This window comes from Rattus rattus, chromosome 16 (assembly GCF_011064425.1).
Source record: "Rattus rattus isolate New Zealand chromosome 16, Rrattus_CSIRO_v1, whole genome shotgun sequence".
NCBI lineage: Eukaryota > Metazoa > Chordata > Mammalia > Rodentia > Muridae > Rattus > Rattus rattus.
This window is the reverse complement of record NC_046169.1, coordinates 32,431,891-32,447,673: the sequence shown is the minus strand read 5'-3', so window position 1 is coordinate 32,447,673 and position 15,783 is coordinate 32,431,891. Positions and strand designations below refer to the sequence as shown.

Here is a 15,783-nt window from a genome sequence, read left to right as displayed (position 1 = left end):
GGCTAAGAAAAAGTGCAGGCGCAAGAATACAGGGAAATTAACTTCTAGCTACACTTGTCTGCCTTTAGTTGCATGTGAAGTCTCTATTTCCACAGCTCTTAGGACAGCAGATGACTAACAGCCCACAAGCCAGTCCATTGTCATTTTACCATGTCCAAAACACACGGTGTCCTGTGGATTGAGAGTTCTCCTTCCTGATGGCCTGTGCCATCCTCACCAGGGAGAGACCCAAGTTGCCCTGAACCCTGTCACCTCTTTTAAAGTTCAGGAGGAAGTCAATAACAGCAGAAGCCATGCCCTTTGGCTCCTGAGGAAGGTTTTCTAAGCTAGCCAACCTTGGCGAGCCTGGTGTCTTGAAGTATGATTGAGTGACATATCTTAACTTTAGTATTTCTCATTTGGGGACAGAATAATTCTCTGTCCTGGTTTTGCCGAGAATTAACAGAACAGCCTTTTGTAAACTGTGCCATCTGAAAGTGGCAGTTCTTCCGTCGTCTTACTCCTTGACCAGAGTGCTGAAGCAAGACTGGTTGTCCTTCAAAGGCATGGCTCCTGGGGTTCAGGATTTTGTGTTCTGCTTTAAGACAAATCCAGAGCAATCTAGCTTCCTCAGTCTTCCAGTGGCTTTAAGTGTGCATCCCCGTGGCTGGCCCACCCTTCGTTTTTCTCTGTCAGAGACAACTCCCTAGTCCCCAAGTATTACCACAGCTCTGAGTTTCCTCCAAAGTGTATAAAGCCTGATCTACATGAGATGTCTTAGGGAAAAGAACATGACCTCTTGAGTTCTGAGCACTCTGACAAGGAACCCGTGCTGGGGCATCCAACAGAGCTCAACCATCAACTATGCCTGCAGCCTAGAAGCTGAGGCAGGAAGATGCTAAGTTCAAGGCCAGCCCAGGCTAACACCCTTGGTTAGTGAGATGATGCACTTTCCTCCATCTCTGTAGAAAGAATCACAAGCTTCAGCTGAGCTCTAAATACAAACTTTATTTCTATTACAAGGAAATAATTAAACCAGTAAAATAAGAAGGGAAGGGGCTGGAGCTTCAGTCCCTGTGAGGGCAGGTGTGGCCCTGGTGAGGGCAGCACGAACAGAGCAGTACATTCCCCACCAGGAGCAGAGAGGTGGGTGAGTGACCCGCAAGCACCAAGGTGGCCTCTAGTCCTGCCATGTACCTGCCGCTCAGCTTGTTCCTAACATGCTGCAAACCCAAGCTTAGGCCCCCAGGGGGAGAGAATTGCTTCACTGGTATCTGAGATTCCCAGAACCCTCCTCTCTGTCCAGCAGGACCACAAAGCACCAAGAAGCAGTGCTGACGACATCTCTAAGGATGGAGCCCTTAGGGCCAAGAGGGCCACAGACACTGATTTCACTGCTACTCAACAGTGGCAGCTCGGGCCTCCCAGCTAGCCCTCCCTCAAACCCCAATACCCACTGCACAATCTCAAAGACACAAAATGGCCATAACATAGGAAAAATTACAATCTGGTGTCTCTCCTGCCCAATGAGCCTGCGAGGCAGTTGGACACTGCACCAGCAGGTACTGCTATGCATAGGGGTGGCTGCAAGAGCCCCCCACAGTCGCCATTACTCCTCCTCTTCCTCCTCCTCTGCATCCCCTGCTCCCTGCTGCTTCGGAGGCTTTGCCTGTGGATAACACAAGATTAAGGAATCAAAGAACAGACATGTTGGAGCTGCCTGTTTCCCAGACAGCTTTCCTCAAAAAAAGCCAAGGAATGGACCCCACACTACTGGGAGTGTACCCAGCAAGTTCTCTGTATCCATAACCCCACCAGTCCCACCCAGGTCTGCATCTGCCCTGAGCGTCATCACTACGGGACCCCAGTCACCTTTGCTGCTCTGCTGTGGTAGCTGGCGGCTGTAGGGGTGACCCGAGAGCTCCGACTGCCTTCACTCCTCCCACTGCAAACACAGATGAGGAATCAGCATGCTGACCTGGGAACTCGGGAGAGGAGAGGGCAGCACCAGGCTCCTCCATGAGTCTGGTGGGGCGCCTAGTTAAAGCACAAGCTGAGCACACATGAGGTTCTAGGTTCCACACGAGAATCGCTGAGGAGAAAAAGGCAAAGCCCTCCACGGGGCATGGCCCACGCACAGAATAAAGGTGTGTCTTTAAACTCACTGCTTTAATCATTCTGCGTGTGCCATGTGTGTGGGTACATGCTATGACATGTGTGGTGGTCAGAGGACAACTCTGTTTCTGAAGATCAAACTCAGGTCATCAGGCTTCCTCATCAAGTGCTTTTACCACTGAGCCATGCCACCAGCTCCACATATCCTCCCATGCTTTCCTTGGCCACTATTGGCTCCATTCTGGGGCTGCTGCTTACCTGGCTCCGAATCTCCCAGGGGAGCCATGAGGAAAAGAGGGCGCAAGGTTTTCTGGATAGAGATTTCGAATAGAGTGGATCACTGGAGCATGCGCAGATGCTATGGGCCCATTCTGGCTGCCCCTAATCCGCCCACGGATGTCCTGGCTGGCTGAGTTGTTGAGCTTCAGCACACCAGGAGGGCTACGCTGGCAGTCAGACCTGGGGTCTGATGAGTTCAACAGTCGGTTACAGGTAGACACATTGTTCATGGTTTTGTTGGGAGACAGCGAGTAGGTGGAGCCTTTCACTGATTCCTGCTTGACATCATCCACGTAGCCAGACGACAGGTCTCCTGGGTCTCCTGGGAAGAGAAGGCGGCAACGGCTTTAGGGGGAAGGCTACCCTAGCTGTTACTAGCAGACTGTCGTGGCAGAGAGCCCACTCCACATGCTGATGTCCTGATCCTCAAGGACAGGTTCCTAACTGTTCAGCAAACAGATGTCAGCCAACTATGAAAAGCTGTTTGCAGTTGACTTTATGGTGGGAAGTTTCAGAAACACGCACCCAGCTAGATGACTAAATAAAGCAGTCAGGAACCACAGCTTACCACAGCACTGTGATTCACAGCTGTCTTGGAAGCCATGAGCCTATAAAATCTGCACTTGGGTCAGCTTGGGGTAATGTGGGGACCACTTAGCCTCAGCAGAGCTCCCAAGAGACCCTCATGCATGGGAACTAGAGGCCTAGGCAAGCCTCCGGGAGAGCAGGAATGGGAAGCAGGCCTGAGCCAGCAGTGGCTGCAGCTTCGCTCAGCCCCAGCTGATACCCTGGTGTTTGACCCGCCTCCTGGACAGCTCTGGTGAACGGTCTTCAGGCTGAGAATCCTGTGTAGGGATGCCCTCCATTGCTCGGTGGTTTGCTGTGGCTGGGCGCTGGTCACATTGATCCTTTAAAAAGAAAAGCAAACACTGAGTACTCTGGATGCTGGGAAGAGAAGAGCATCAGCAGGCTGGGAGACACTGACAGCCATTACAACTCCTGGAAATCAGAGGAAGCCAAGTTCTGGGAATAGAATGGATAGCCATCATGGACTCCTGAGACTCTCCTGGGGTCAGAAGAGCATGCTCTGTCTGCAGTGTTTGTGTGGTGGCTTAGGTGACAAGCAGCAGTTGTCCTTGAGGTAGGAGGAGCTACAGAGAGCCATTCGAGGCTGCGCCTGCCCTGCTGGCTCCTCACACAGCTGACCACTGTGGGTGGGGAGCATTTTCCCCACTAACAACAGGAAAAACTGGGAAAGGCCTTTAGAGCATGTAGTGTAGCACCTTCTTTCCAGAAGCCTCAGGGCATCACCACATGGCAAAGCCAGAGCTGGAGCCCGTGTTAAGGAACACAGCACTCACATAGCCCAGCGGAGCCTGCCGGTCAAAATCAGGAAGCCTCTGTACTCCCGGGAGATGCTCCCTCAGCCCCTGCTCGAGCATACTCTGATACTGTGAGCTCAGCAGGCTCTCACCTGATGGTGGAACAGCACCTCCTCTTCCAGCTGCACCCCACAGAACTCACAGGGGATGATAATGCTGTCTTCCACAGCAGCTGAACTGCTCAGGCCCATTAAAGTGTCTAACTGGTTACTTGTTGCTTGTTGTAGAAAGTTCTGGAAGATGGCACCAGGATCTTCCACCCCCCTAATGGAAGAGCTGCCAGTATTGAGTGAACGTAAGGCATGTGAAGGGTTGCAGCTTGTCTGTCATTCAAAAGATATGTTAAAAAAATAAAAAAAAAGGTTAAGAAAAAATTCTGTCAATAAACATTTTCACCAAGAAACTACTTCACCCCCTGAGTGCTGTAGAGCTGGAAAGAACAGAGTTCCTCTCCACTCTACTGCTCCCTACTGCACCCGTGCCATCACCACACACGGGGCCCAAACCATAAACAAAGGCCAAACAGTCTTTTATCCTTACTAAAGGACCATTTAAAGTATTCAACCCAAAGCAGGGTGTGACCTGTCACCCAAAGCAGAGACTACAGAGCACCTGAGATGTGCTGAGCTAGGCCTCATCACTTAGTCAAGTGGAAAGAGGTCCATGGTGCCCTGAAAACGAGACCAGTGCTGTGTTGTGTGCCCATGATCCCAGTTGCTTGGGACACGGAGGCAGAAAGGTCACTTGAGCCTGAGTACTACAGCATAAAGGAAAAGCGGTTACACCGCACCACCGGCGCTGCACTCGGTAAGGCCTCCTGCAGCTTGTCACACCGCCCACAGCCTGCTCACAGTCCTGAAGAGTAACACACACCTACCTGATGGTCAATGAGCAGTTCCTCCGGGTACAGCTCCTCACAGAACTCGCAGGGCAGCAGAGTCTCGTCAGCAGCACCTGGAGCCCCAAACAAACAAGTGCCGGTCAGCCCTTCCCCCAGAGTGCCTGACACACAAGTCTGCCTGGGGCAGGGGTGGGTGCTGGATACCAAGGACACAGTGTAAATTCCAAAACTGATACAGGTAGAGGTTTCACACGAAAAGAAAATCCTCTGGAGTTTGTCAAAGACCATTTGGAAACACGACTTTTTTTAAAAAAAGAGAAAGAAAGAATTAGGTAAAGATAGAATGAGCTGAACAGAAGGCAGAACCCTGTAAGAGGCTACCAAGCAAGAATCCTGGCATGATGGCACACCCTACAGCCTCAGCATTTGAGAGGATGAGGCAGGATAGTGAGTTCAAGGCCAGCCTGGGCCTCACAGGAAAAAAAAGTGAAAAGCTGTAAAAACACCAGTACAAGGTCCTGACAGAACTGGATCCAGACAGAGGAAGAACACTGCAAACAGCTGCCCTGGACTTCCCAAAAGTACCTATGTGGCCTAGCATGGTGGGCACACCTCTTTCCTCCCATCTGTCTCCCAGAGGCAAAGACAGCCAGGACTGCATAGGGAGTCTCTAACTCAAAAAAAAAAAATTGAAAAAAAAAATCAAAAGTGCCAATGCATAAAAACTTGGAACAACAAAAAGTGCTACAGAATAGTATATAAGAGTGAAGAACTTGGAGGGCTGGAGAGATAGCTCAGCGGTTAAGAGCTCTGACTGCTCTTCCAGAGGTCCTGAGTTCAATTCCCAGCAACCACATGGTGGCTCACAACCATCTGTAATGGGATCTGATGCCCTCTTCTGGTGTGTCTGAAGACAGCGACAGTGTACTCACATACATGGAATAAACTAAAAGAGTGAGGAACTTTTGTGACATTTGTCTTCTTTACATAGAGTGCTCTTGTTAAACACACGCCACAGTATTTAAGCACAGAATACCATGTGTCTATTAATTTTTTTTTTTTTTTTTGGTTCTTTTTTTTCCAGAGCTGGGGACCGAACCCAGGGCGTTGCGCTTCCCAGGCAAGCGCTCTACCACTGAGCTAAATCCCCAACCCCGTGTCTATTAATTTTTAAAGAACTTAGGAGAGTATGTATGGAGGTCCGTGTAGAAAAAGAAAATGGAAACAGAGACAAGGGGCAGGTGGGGGTCCACTGCACAGTTCTCAGAACAGTTTAGAATAAGGTTGGAAAAGCAAAAATAAGGTGAGTTCTGTCTCATTAAATCTTTCTATTTTCAGCCAGGCAGTGGGAGCACACACCTTTATTCCCAGCACTCAGGGCAGAGGTGGGGGGGGGGGGTGCATCTCTGAATTCAGGCCAGCCTGGTCTATAGAACAAGTTCCAACACAGCCAGAGCTACACAGAAAACCCTGTCTTGAAAAAACAATCCATTTTTCCAAGACTGTCTGACTATACTGCCCTGAATTGAAACTCAGAGATCTCCCAAGTACCGGCATTAAAGATGTGAGCCAGTTCACCTTTATGAATGCACACAGTACAAGAACATACAAGCAAGCAAAAATAAAAAAATAAGAAAGCGCTGTAAAGACGATGCCGAAGAAGCACACTTACCCTTTATGTCACCTAGAGATGTGGGCCCAGCACGAGCGGGGTCGGCCTCCGGCACAGACTCCCAGAAGCCCTGCTCTACCATGCTGGAGGCCTGTCCCTCATTCTGCAGACTCAGGGCCAACATGAAGTCCAAGTGTGCACTATTCTCAGCACTGTCTTTTGGGGACTGGTGGCTTCTGTTCCTTTCCTGCCTTTCTTGCTCTTCAACTGGCAAGAAAGCAGCAATGTGTGAGCACAGTAGAGACAGGCGCCATCCGAGCCTAGCAAGCGGTCAAGGCCAGCAGAAGCCTGCCGACCCTCGCATCCAGCCCTCTGCCCTCTGGGATCCCTGAACCTGACGTGTGCCAAGAGACAATAAGCCACTGGGAAGATACACAAGTAACGAATCCACAGGACTACTCGGGCTGTGAGACACAGACGGGCCCCGGGCTCAACACTGCGCTGTCTTATCTGCACTGTGGTACAGCCAGGCCACCAAGCTGAGCTTGCCCCTTCCCTCCCTGTGCTAGTGAGCCCTGTTAACAACCTGACAGTGTGCTGCAGGTGCCTCAGAGACTAGAGCCTGCCCGTCAGGCCATCGTCATGGATCCTAACAGCAACAGCACACCACAGCTCCTTATTCCTGCTCTATAGGCAAGTGGGGCATCCTTCTCGTTACCCAGCGGCTGTCATGTTTCTAGCATCAAGATCTATTTGTCTCCAAAGTCCTGTTGCCCTTTTGTCCTGGGATGGTGCCACTACCCACTTCCTAATGCCAAGCACAACTCACAAAGATTATTTTGAATGGGAAAATGGGCTGTCATGCCCCTCTGGCTGGCAGTCCTACTGTAGAAAGGGTCTGCCTCAAAGGCTCTCAGGGGCCTTCCAGGGAGCCTCATGGGTGGGTCCAGAGCCTCGATCTGTCTCAGAAGCTGGGATGCGATCCAGATTCTGTCCTGACTCCAAGGCTCGTCGTAAGCCTCAGGAGGGACAGCGGCCTCGCTTCTCTTCTCCTCCTCCACTCTCCCACAAACAGCAGGGTGAGTCTGCAACTCCTTTACAAGCACGTTGCGCCCACAGCTGCCACACAGCTCTGTCCGGGCACCACAGTAATCCTCATGCTCCTTCAACTTGACAACAGAAAGCTCCAGATCGCAGTGCTGGCAGACAGCAAGGCGCAGAGGACACTCAGTCTCCTGCAATGCAAGGTGGGAAGGGCTTATTACACATAGGGAGTTCCACAAGGACAAGAAACTAAGTATCCACTTCAGTCTTCTTTAATGAGTGCTTTCTAACAAGTGGGAGCACAGAACTGTAGGTCTGCCTACTGTTTTGCAACTACATTACTTGCTGCCAAAGCTGACAGATGTTTGAGGCCCAGGGAGGAGAAATGACTCCCATAAGCTACCCTTTGACCTCCACATGTACGCTGTGACACACAACACACACACTAGCTAAAAATAATTAAGAATGAAAGGAAAAGCCACTTTTCAACATACAGAACCAGCCAGGAAGGCACCAATGGGGAAAGAACACAGTCCAAGGAAGGCGTTCAAGAGCTAGGAGCCCATCTGACAGGGCTTTGAGCACAGGTCTGCATGCAGGGGGTGGGGGCAACAGGTTGTGAACAGGCTTTCTTGTGAACGTGGCTCTGTGGTGTCAGCAGGCCTGGCCCCATTCCTCCTTCCCAGGGTGACACTAACCGCATGCTGCTTTAACTGCCTCTTCTCCAGCTTCTTGTTGCATTTGCAGGTCACCTAGGATAAAAAGAGTCAATCAAGTGGTGTGTAACCGCGCCTTCCCTTGCACATCTGGGAGTGGGCGTTCACCTGACAGTGCTCTGTAGCCACGTGAATGTCCATGTCGGACTTCGGGAATGGTTCCTTGCAGACAGGGCACACACCAATGTTCCTTTGACAGTGGATTTCATGGATGGTAAAATTAAATACCGGAATTTCCTTTTTGCTACAGAAATAAGTGGAAGAAAAAGGCAGGCATTACTATGTGACCCACACCCTCTTACACGCAGTGCAGTCACATGGACACGTCCTGTCAGGTTCTGTCCCCAGCATTTTGGCTTTGTGTTATCCTTTCACACAGAAACTCACAGAGCACAGGCTGGCCCCAAAGTCACCCTGCAGAAAAGACCTTGATTTTCCTCTCTCCACCTCGCAAAGGTGGGGCCTGAAGGCGAGGACCGCCATGCCCAGCCCGTGTTTTGAGACAGGTTCTCACGCTGCAGTACAGTCGGCCTCGAGTTCTCAGCAACCTTCCTGCCCTAGTTTACTGAGAGGTGGAAGTGGAAACTCCCTGACCTGGCTAGTGATTTTTATTGCTGAGTGTTTTACTTTTGAGACAGGTTCTTGTTACTGTAGCTCGTTTGGCTAGGAACTCCTTCCTCAGCCTTCCAGGTGCTGGGAGGATTCTATCGCTGAGAATCCCGTGTCCTGGAATGTCCAGATCCAGAAGAAAAGAGGAAACAGAATAGTTCAGGATCGTTAAGATGGTTCAACTGGACAAAAGCACTTGCTGCCAAGCCTGGTAACCTAAATTTCACCCCCAGGATCCACACGGTAGATGGTGAGGACTGATTCCAAAAGGGTAGCCTCTGACCTTCACTCGCACACTGTGGCACGCATGTGCCCACAGACGAAATAAATACATAAAATAGAATAGACACCATTTAGGAAAAAACATTTTCAACACAACAAACTTTTCTTTCCTACTAACTGTCTAATTGGATCCAATGCAACTTCCATGATGAGAGCCAGAAATGGTAGTACAACTTGAGAGGCAGACAAAAGGATCCAAGTTTGAGGCCAGCCTGGTTTACAGAGCAAGTTCCAGAACAGCCAGGGCTACACAGAGAAACCTTGCCTCAAAAAAACCAAGGGGAAAAATGAGAGGTGGCAGAGAAGGCGCCAAAGACCAACTGTTTTATTTTGTGAAACAGGGTCTCTCTATGTAGACCAGGCTAGCCACAAACTCAAAATCCATCCACCTGCCTCTGCCTCCTAAGTATCCACCATGCCTGGCTCAAAGACCAACAGATTTATTAGCTGGACTGACTGACGCTGTGTATAAATGTTGTGCCTACATATGTATGTATCTGCTCCATGTGCAGACAGTGCCCATAGAGGCCAGAAGAGGACACCAGATCCCCTGGATCTGGACTTCTGGGTGGCTTTGAGCCACAGTGTGGGAACTGAACCTTGGGAAAACAGCCTAGGTCCCTTGGAAGAGCAACGAGTGCTCAAGTGCTCCTAACCACCAAACCATCTCTCCAGTCCCAAACCAACTTTTTAAAAATATTTTATTTGGGGTGGGGGGCCTGGAGAGATGGCTCAGCGCTTAAGAGTTCAATTCCCAGCAACCACATGGTGGCTCACAACCATTGTAATGGGTTCCAACGCCCCCTTCTGGTGTGTCTGAGGACAGCTATAGTGTACTCATATACATACAATAAATAATTCTTTAAAAAAAGGATGGAACCCAGGGCTCCCGTATTTAATTTTTTACATGCCTGCATATATGGGTATGTGCCCATGACGGCAGCTGCCCAGGGAGGCCTGAGACATCTGACTCCACCTACGTCTTGAGTTACAGGTGAATGTGAACTCAGGTCCTCTGCTGACCTGAGTAGTCGTAGTTCTTAAGCACTGCGCCATCTCTACAGCCCCCAGACCAGCTTTCAAAGCCTGCGGTGTGAGCAGTCCCTCAGCCGGGCAGGTGCGCTAGGCCAGTCCTCCACGCTAAGCTGCTTTTCTTCTGTCAGTTGCTCTCTCCAGGTAACCTTGTTCTCACTAGCTCCTCCACTGTGCTTCGGAACTCCCTTAGCAGTTATTAATACACTGTCCCAGACTCCTTCAAATTACAGCAGACTGAGAATCAGGATGCCTCAGCCAAATGTCATTTTGCTTCTCAAGTGACATTTTCTTATTTTATCCACGTCAATGATAACAAAGCCACTGACTTATGCCGACATGCAAATGATGCTTGGGGATACTCTAAAGTGGCAGGCATGGAGCACCAGGGAAAGCCACTCTCTGAAATGTGCCCTTCAGCTATGAGGGCAGGGAGAGCAGCAGAGCTCGCTCTCCATCAGCACAGCAGAGTCCCCTCCACCAGCATCTCCCTCCCTCCTACGCTATCATGGCTTGGATATGCGTTGTCCAGGGAGTGGCACTATTTGGAGGTGCGGTCTTGTTGGAGTAGCCGTGTCACTAAGGGTGTGGGCTTTAAGACCCTTACCCTAGCCATCGGTCTTCCCCTAGCAGCCCTCAGATGAAGATGGAGAACTCTCAGCTCCTCCTGCACCATGCCTGCCATGCTCCCGCCTTAATGACAATGGACTGAACCTCTGAACCTGTGAGCCAGCCCCAATGAATGTTGTCTTTTATAAGACTTGCCTGGTCATGGTGCCTGCTCACAGCAGGAAAACCCTAGGACAAACGCCATGTGGTAAGTGAGGCACAGAACCAAGGGACGGCACTGTGCTCGCTCAGTGGGTAAAGTGCTTGCTGGGCCAGCAGGGGGACCTGGGCTTAGATTCCCAGACTCAGGGCTTGTGTCCAACCAGTTTTGCTGAAATGGCAAGACACATTCTCACACGTGCATACAAGCACACGAATAGAATAAACAGTACTTGCTTCGTTAGTTTTCCCTAAGAGTCTTAAGGGGTCTGGAGCGATGGCTCAGTGGTTAAGTGGTTAAGTGGTTGCTCTTCCAGAGGTCCTGAGTTTAATTCCTGACAACCACATGGTGGCTCACAACCATCTGTAATGGGATCTGATGCCCTCTTCTGGTGTGTCTGAGGACAGCGACAGTGTACTCACATATATAAAAAAAATATACCTTTAAAAAAAAAAAAAAAAAGCAAATCTTATTAAAAAAAAGAGCCTTTCTTCTAGGACTGGAGAGATGGGTTCGGTTCCAGCATCCACTTGGCAGCTCCAGTTCTAAAGGATCTGACTCCCTCACACAGACATATGTGCAGACACAACAGCAATGCACATGAAATAAATGAAGAAATAAATCATAAAAAGAGGGAATGAGAGAGAGAATTCATAGATCCAGGAATAGTGATGCAGCCCTGGGATTGGAGCACTCAGGAAGCTATGGAGGGAAGGTCATGTCTAGCGCTCTATTAGTCTATGAACCAAATTTAAAGCTAGTCTGAGGCTACAAACCTTGTAGGCCACAACAAAATCTTGTCTCAAAGGAAGAGGAAAACCAAACTAAAACGCAGTATGCACCAGCAGGAAAAACAGCAAGATAGATTCCAGCAGGTAAAGACACTTCCTAGACCCGAGTCCTGAAAATGTCCTCTGACTACAAGCACACAGCTGAGCTCGAATGCCCTCGTACTCAGCAACACTTGGGATAAAAATGTGAGAGCAATACACCTAGCTATTCAGACTGTGCTGCACAGAGCTTGGGACCATGGAATGGTTAAACAGGACAGCGCTACTTAATGATGACAGTTAATGAAAACTGTCTTAGGAGTTCGCTTCCTGGAACCACGCTGGCATATGCCCCAGGTTTAAGCTGGCAGCGGTGGTCCTCAGGTATGCTGCTTCCCGAGAAGCCCTGGGTTTGCTCCCCGCCACTGAAGAACAATTACTACCGTCACTACAAATGGCGGCTCCCAGTGCTTGCAAGGTAAAGGCAGAAGGTCTTCGATTTAGGTCATCTTTACTATTTGCAGAGTTTGAAACTAGCCTGAGCTATGGGAACCAGCTCAGAAAAAAAAAAAAAAGCACATGTGATTCATTTTTGTTTTTCTAGCAGTCTGAGGGCGACATATCCAGTCCCAGGCTAGCAAGACCCTGTGTTAAAAACACCTCCCATTACAGAAAAAGAAAAGGTTCATCCTGAGCTGCCCCACTAACTTTTCCATCACCACACATACAGCCAAATCTCAAAGACAGCCTCAGGACCACTCCAGGAAGTCCTTCCTTCCTACACTGGCAGAGGCAGGTGGGTCTCTGTGACAGCCTAGCCTCAAGCAAACAGACAGAATTATTGCACTTCTTCAGACATTCCAAAAGTGAATTCTCAGCCAGGGGGGCACACACCTTTAATCCTAGCACTGGGGATCCAGAGACAGGTGGATCTCTGTGAATTCAAGGCCAGCCTGGTCTACAGAGTGAGAGCCAGACCAGCCAGGGCTACACAGAGACCCCGTATCACAGGAAGAAAACAATCAGTTCACTTCTTGTATGTGAGTGAAGGCTGCAGTGCTGAGGGTAGCTCAGTGGCAAAGCTTGTCCACAAGACTGAGGTCCATCCCCTCGCCCAGGGAAGGTGAGGGGCCAAACCACTCCAGTATTTCTTGTTTGTTTTTTGAGAAGGGTCTCCCTATATAGCACGCTGTAGACCAGACTGGCTTGGAACTCACAAACATCTTCCTGCCTCTGCCTCCTAAGCGCTGGGATTCTGGTGTGTGACACCACACCTGCCTAAATATCTTTTTAAAACGTTTTATTTATTTTATTCTACGTGTATGGATGTTTTACCTGCATGTACGTCTGTGTACCTGGTGTCAAGAGAGGCCAGAGGCCATTGGATCTCATGTATCTGGAGTTATATGTAGTTATCAGCCACCCCTGGGCCCTGAAAACCAAACCTGGGTCCTCTGAAAGAGCCCTTAACCACTGAACCACCCCTCCAGCCCTGGCCCCATCTTAAGTCATTAATTAAAGACAGAACAGAGCCCCAAGTTCCAGCTTTTATCCATTCCACTCCCTATTCTACCCAGAGAAACCTTCCTGTCAAATTCTAAACAAGCCATTTACCCAAATGGTTAAAAGGTTCTAGGTACAGTGACATGCATCGTTTAAGGTCACATACAGCCTCAGTCACAACCTGCCAATAAACCACCCAAGTCTTCACAAAGCTGGCTTGTCCTCAAACCATGAAATTCTATGTCTTACCAGTTGTCACACAGCCTAGCAGCCTGGTCATCTGGAAACTCGGCCATCTTGGCTCTTCCTGAAAACTGCAAAGGAAGAGGTATCACTTTCTGTTTCATTTCTGCTCTGGGATGACATGCAAAAGAACAAAAACTTGGGCCTTTCCTTTTCATTGTTTGTTTGTTTGTTTGTTTGTTTTTAGTTTTCAATTTAAAAAACCTGACATAACAAAATGTTGCCTCCCCAAAAGCCTTAAAATCCAAAGAATTCCCTTATGCCCTTCACCCCACTTCAGTAAAAGTTAATGTCATCAAATCCTAATCCTTTTTTAAAAATGGAACTAATCCTCAAACCTCATTCAAATGTCAGTGAAGAGATCACCAATCCCCCTTTGGTCCAGTTTCAATCCTGGTGACATAAAGCACCTGGATGTTACTATGTTTCTTTTTACTCTGATTTGAAAGCTCTCTAGTGTCTAATTTCTTACAGCTTTGTTCAGCTAATTAGTACCTTAATCAGAGCCTGCTAGCTATTCTGGCAATTACTAAGAGTTTCTAGCTACTGGCTAGTTATTTTGTAATCAATCCTTCAATTTGGGGGCGGGGGTTGTCTGGTGTTTTCTTGGACTAAACTCAGGTTTTATATACTTTTGGCAAGAGTATTATCAAAGTGATGAATCTAGGCTGGGGCTCAAGTGGTACAGGGGCCCTGTGTTCCCTGACCAGCCATAAAACTAGGCATGATAGTACACGCCCATAAATTTACCGGTAGGGATATAGATACAGAAGAATCAGAAGTTCAAAACCATCTTGGTGACCCAGTAAGTTCCAAGGCCAACCTGAGATGAATTAGACCCTATTTCAAAAAACAAAAAAATCAAAACCAAACAGAAGCAGAGAGCAAATATTGGACATCATACCAATATTGGACACCGTATCAAATGGAACAGAAAGACCACTGATGCTGACGCTGCCTACTTAGGTGGTTTTTCTCCGTCAAATGTGAGGCCCTCCCACCCAGGCATGCCAGGCAAGGGCTGAATGCTCCAGCCCTTTCTCTCGCTTTCCGTACAGGATACACAGCAGAGGGAGAAGCGCTGACAAATGCTGCAACAATGTTTACATCACTCCTCCCATGACACAGAAACAGACTCAGGTACTGACTAATAACAAAACGTCGGGCTGATATGGACATTGTCAAGCCACCTGCCATCCTCAGTGCCCTGGCAACTGAGACTGTTTAACGAATTAGTCCAAAGTAGCGGAGCCCGGAAAACAAGCAAATGAAACTCAGTAACCTAAGGTGAGTGTCTACGGGAAAGCACGCAGACAAAGAGGGCAGCGGGGGCGGACGGACCTCTAGCGACGGCAGGGAAGACTCAGCGGGCGGGAGGCCCCGGGAGGCGGAGGCAGGCCCGGCCACACGCCACGGCGGCGCCTCGGGGAGCGACCGCTCTGTGCTCCGCGGGCCCGGGCGGTTAGAGCGGGCCGGGCCTCCGCCTCTCGCCACGAGCCTCGGCCGCCGCCGCCACCTCCCGCCCGCCCTGCCCCACCCCACCCCGCCGCCCGCGTTCACCTCAGAGCCCAGCGGGAACGCCACCGCCACAGTCGCCTCGGCCGCCCCGAGCCAACAACGGCCCCGCTGCCCAGCCGCTTCCCACCGTCGCCGAGGGGCACGCCTATTGGCCAGCCACGGGGCCCTGACGGACGCCCATTGGACGGTAGCGCTGCCGTTTCCTCGGGCCCGCCTCCTCCTCATCCATTGGCTCACGGAGCTCAGGGGGCGTGTCCCGAGGGTCCTCATCCCCACCCCCCACCCCCCAACATACAAACGAATTTAGAAGCGGAGGCATCTGCATTGATTGCCTGAATAATGCTGGGCAAATCCCGATGAGGAGAGGATGGTGGTGGGTGGCGCTTCTGCGCTGTCATGGCCCGTTAATACCTACTCGCCATCCTTGTCCTTAACGCCTCCTCGTGCCAGACCTCTTCGAGGCGACGGAGACTCGGATGTGCCAGCCAGGGTCCCGTTGCCGAGCAAGGTGGCTCCTCCAAACGCCTCCTACCTAGTGGATACAAAGGGGGACATTCTAAGTCTACACTGGCGTGTTCACCGCAAACAACACACAGCTGTGGGGCTGGAGAGACATCTCCGTGGCTAAGAATGCTTGCTGCTCTTCTAGAGTTTGGTGCTTTGCACCTACAACAGGTGGTTCAGAACCGCCTGTAAGGCCAGCCCCAGGATGTAATAATAATAATAATAATAATAATAATAATAATAATAATACCCGACAAAAGTAGAGCACAGAGGCACATGCCTTTTATCCCAATATTTTGGCTTCAACTGCCTATGTAGCAAGGATCACCTTAAACTCAATATCCTCCTGTCCCCATCTCCCAAGTGCTAGATTTGCAGGCTTAGGCTGCTGCACCCGGATAACTGCCACGTGCTTTTATTCCCCTCAAATAAATATTTGAAATTAGAACTGTGGGCTCACTGTCTGCTCTGCTGCTGTGGTTGCTCGTGTTTCTCTTTTGTCTTGGGGTTTGGTTTTGGTTTTTAACTAGCAAACTGTTTCTGAAAGTGATGGCATCATTTAACATTCCCATTGGGAGTGGAGGA

General features: G+C 49.8%; 1 protein-coding gene across 1 annotated transcript; it reads right to left on the bottom strand.

The window, feature by feature from the left end:
- Positions 1 to 967: 967 nt before the first annotated feature.
- On the bottom strand, positions 968 to 14,840 carry Trafd1 (TRAF-type zinc finger domain containing 1). Its single transcript, XM_032886648.1, has 12 exons — positions 14,737 to 14,840; positions 13,183 to 13,247; positions 8,077 to 8,212; positions 7,951 to 8,004; positions 7,038 to 7,443; positions 6,269 to 6,475; positions 4,633 to 4,709; positions 3,848 to 4,078; positions 3,161 to 3,281; positions 2,353 to 2,686; positions 1,852 to 1,924; positions 968 to 1,648 (listed from the first exon to the last, which is right to left on the bottom strand). The coding sequence occupies exons 2-12, from the start codon at positions 13,227 to 13,229 to the stop codon at positions 1,589 to 1,591; spliced, it is 1,746 nt and encodes a 581-aa protein (XP_032742539.1). The 5' UTR covers positions 13,230 to 13,247; positions 14,737 to 14,840; the 3' UTR covers positions 968 to 1,588.
- Between the last annotated feature and the right edge of the window lie 943 nt (positions 14,841 to 15,783).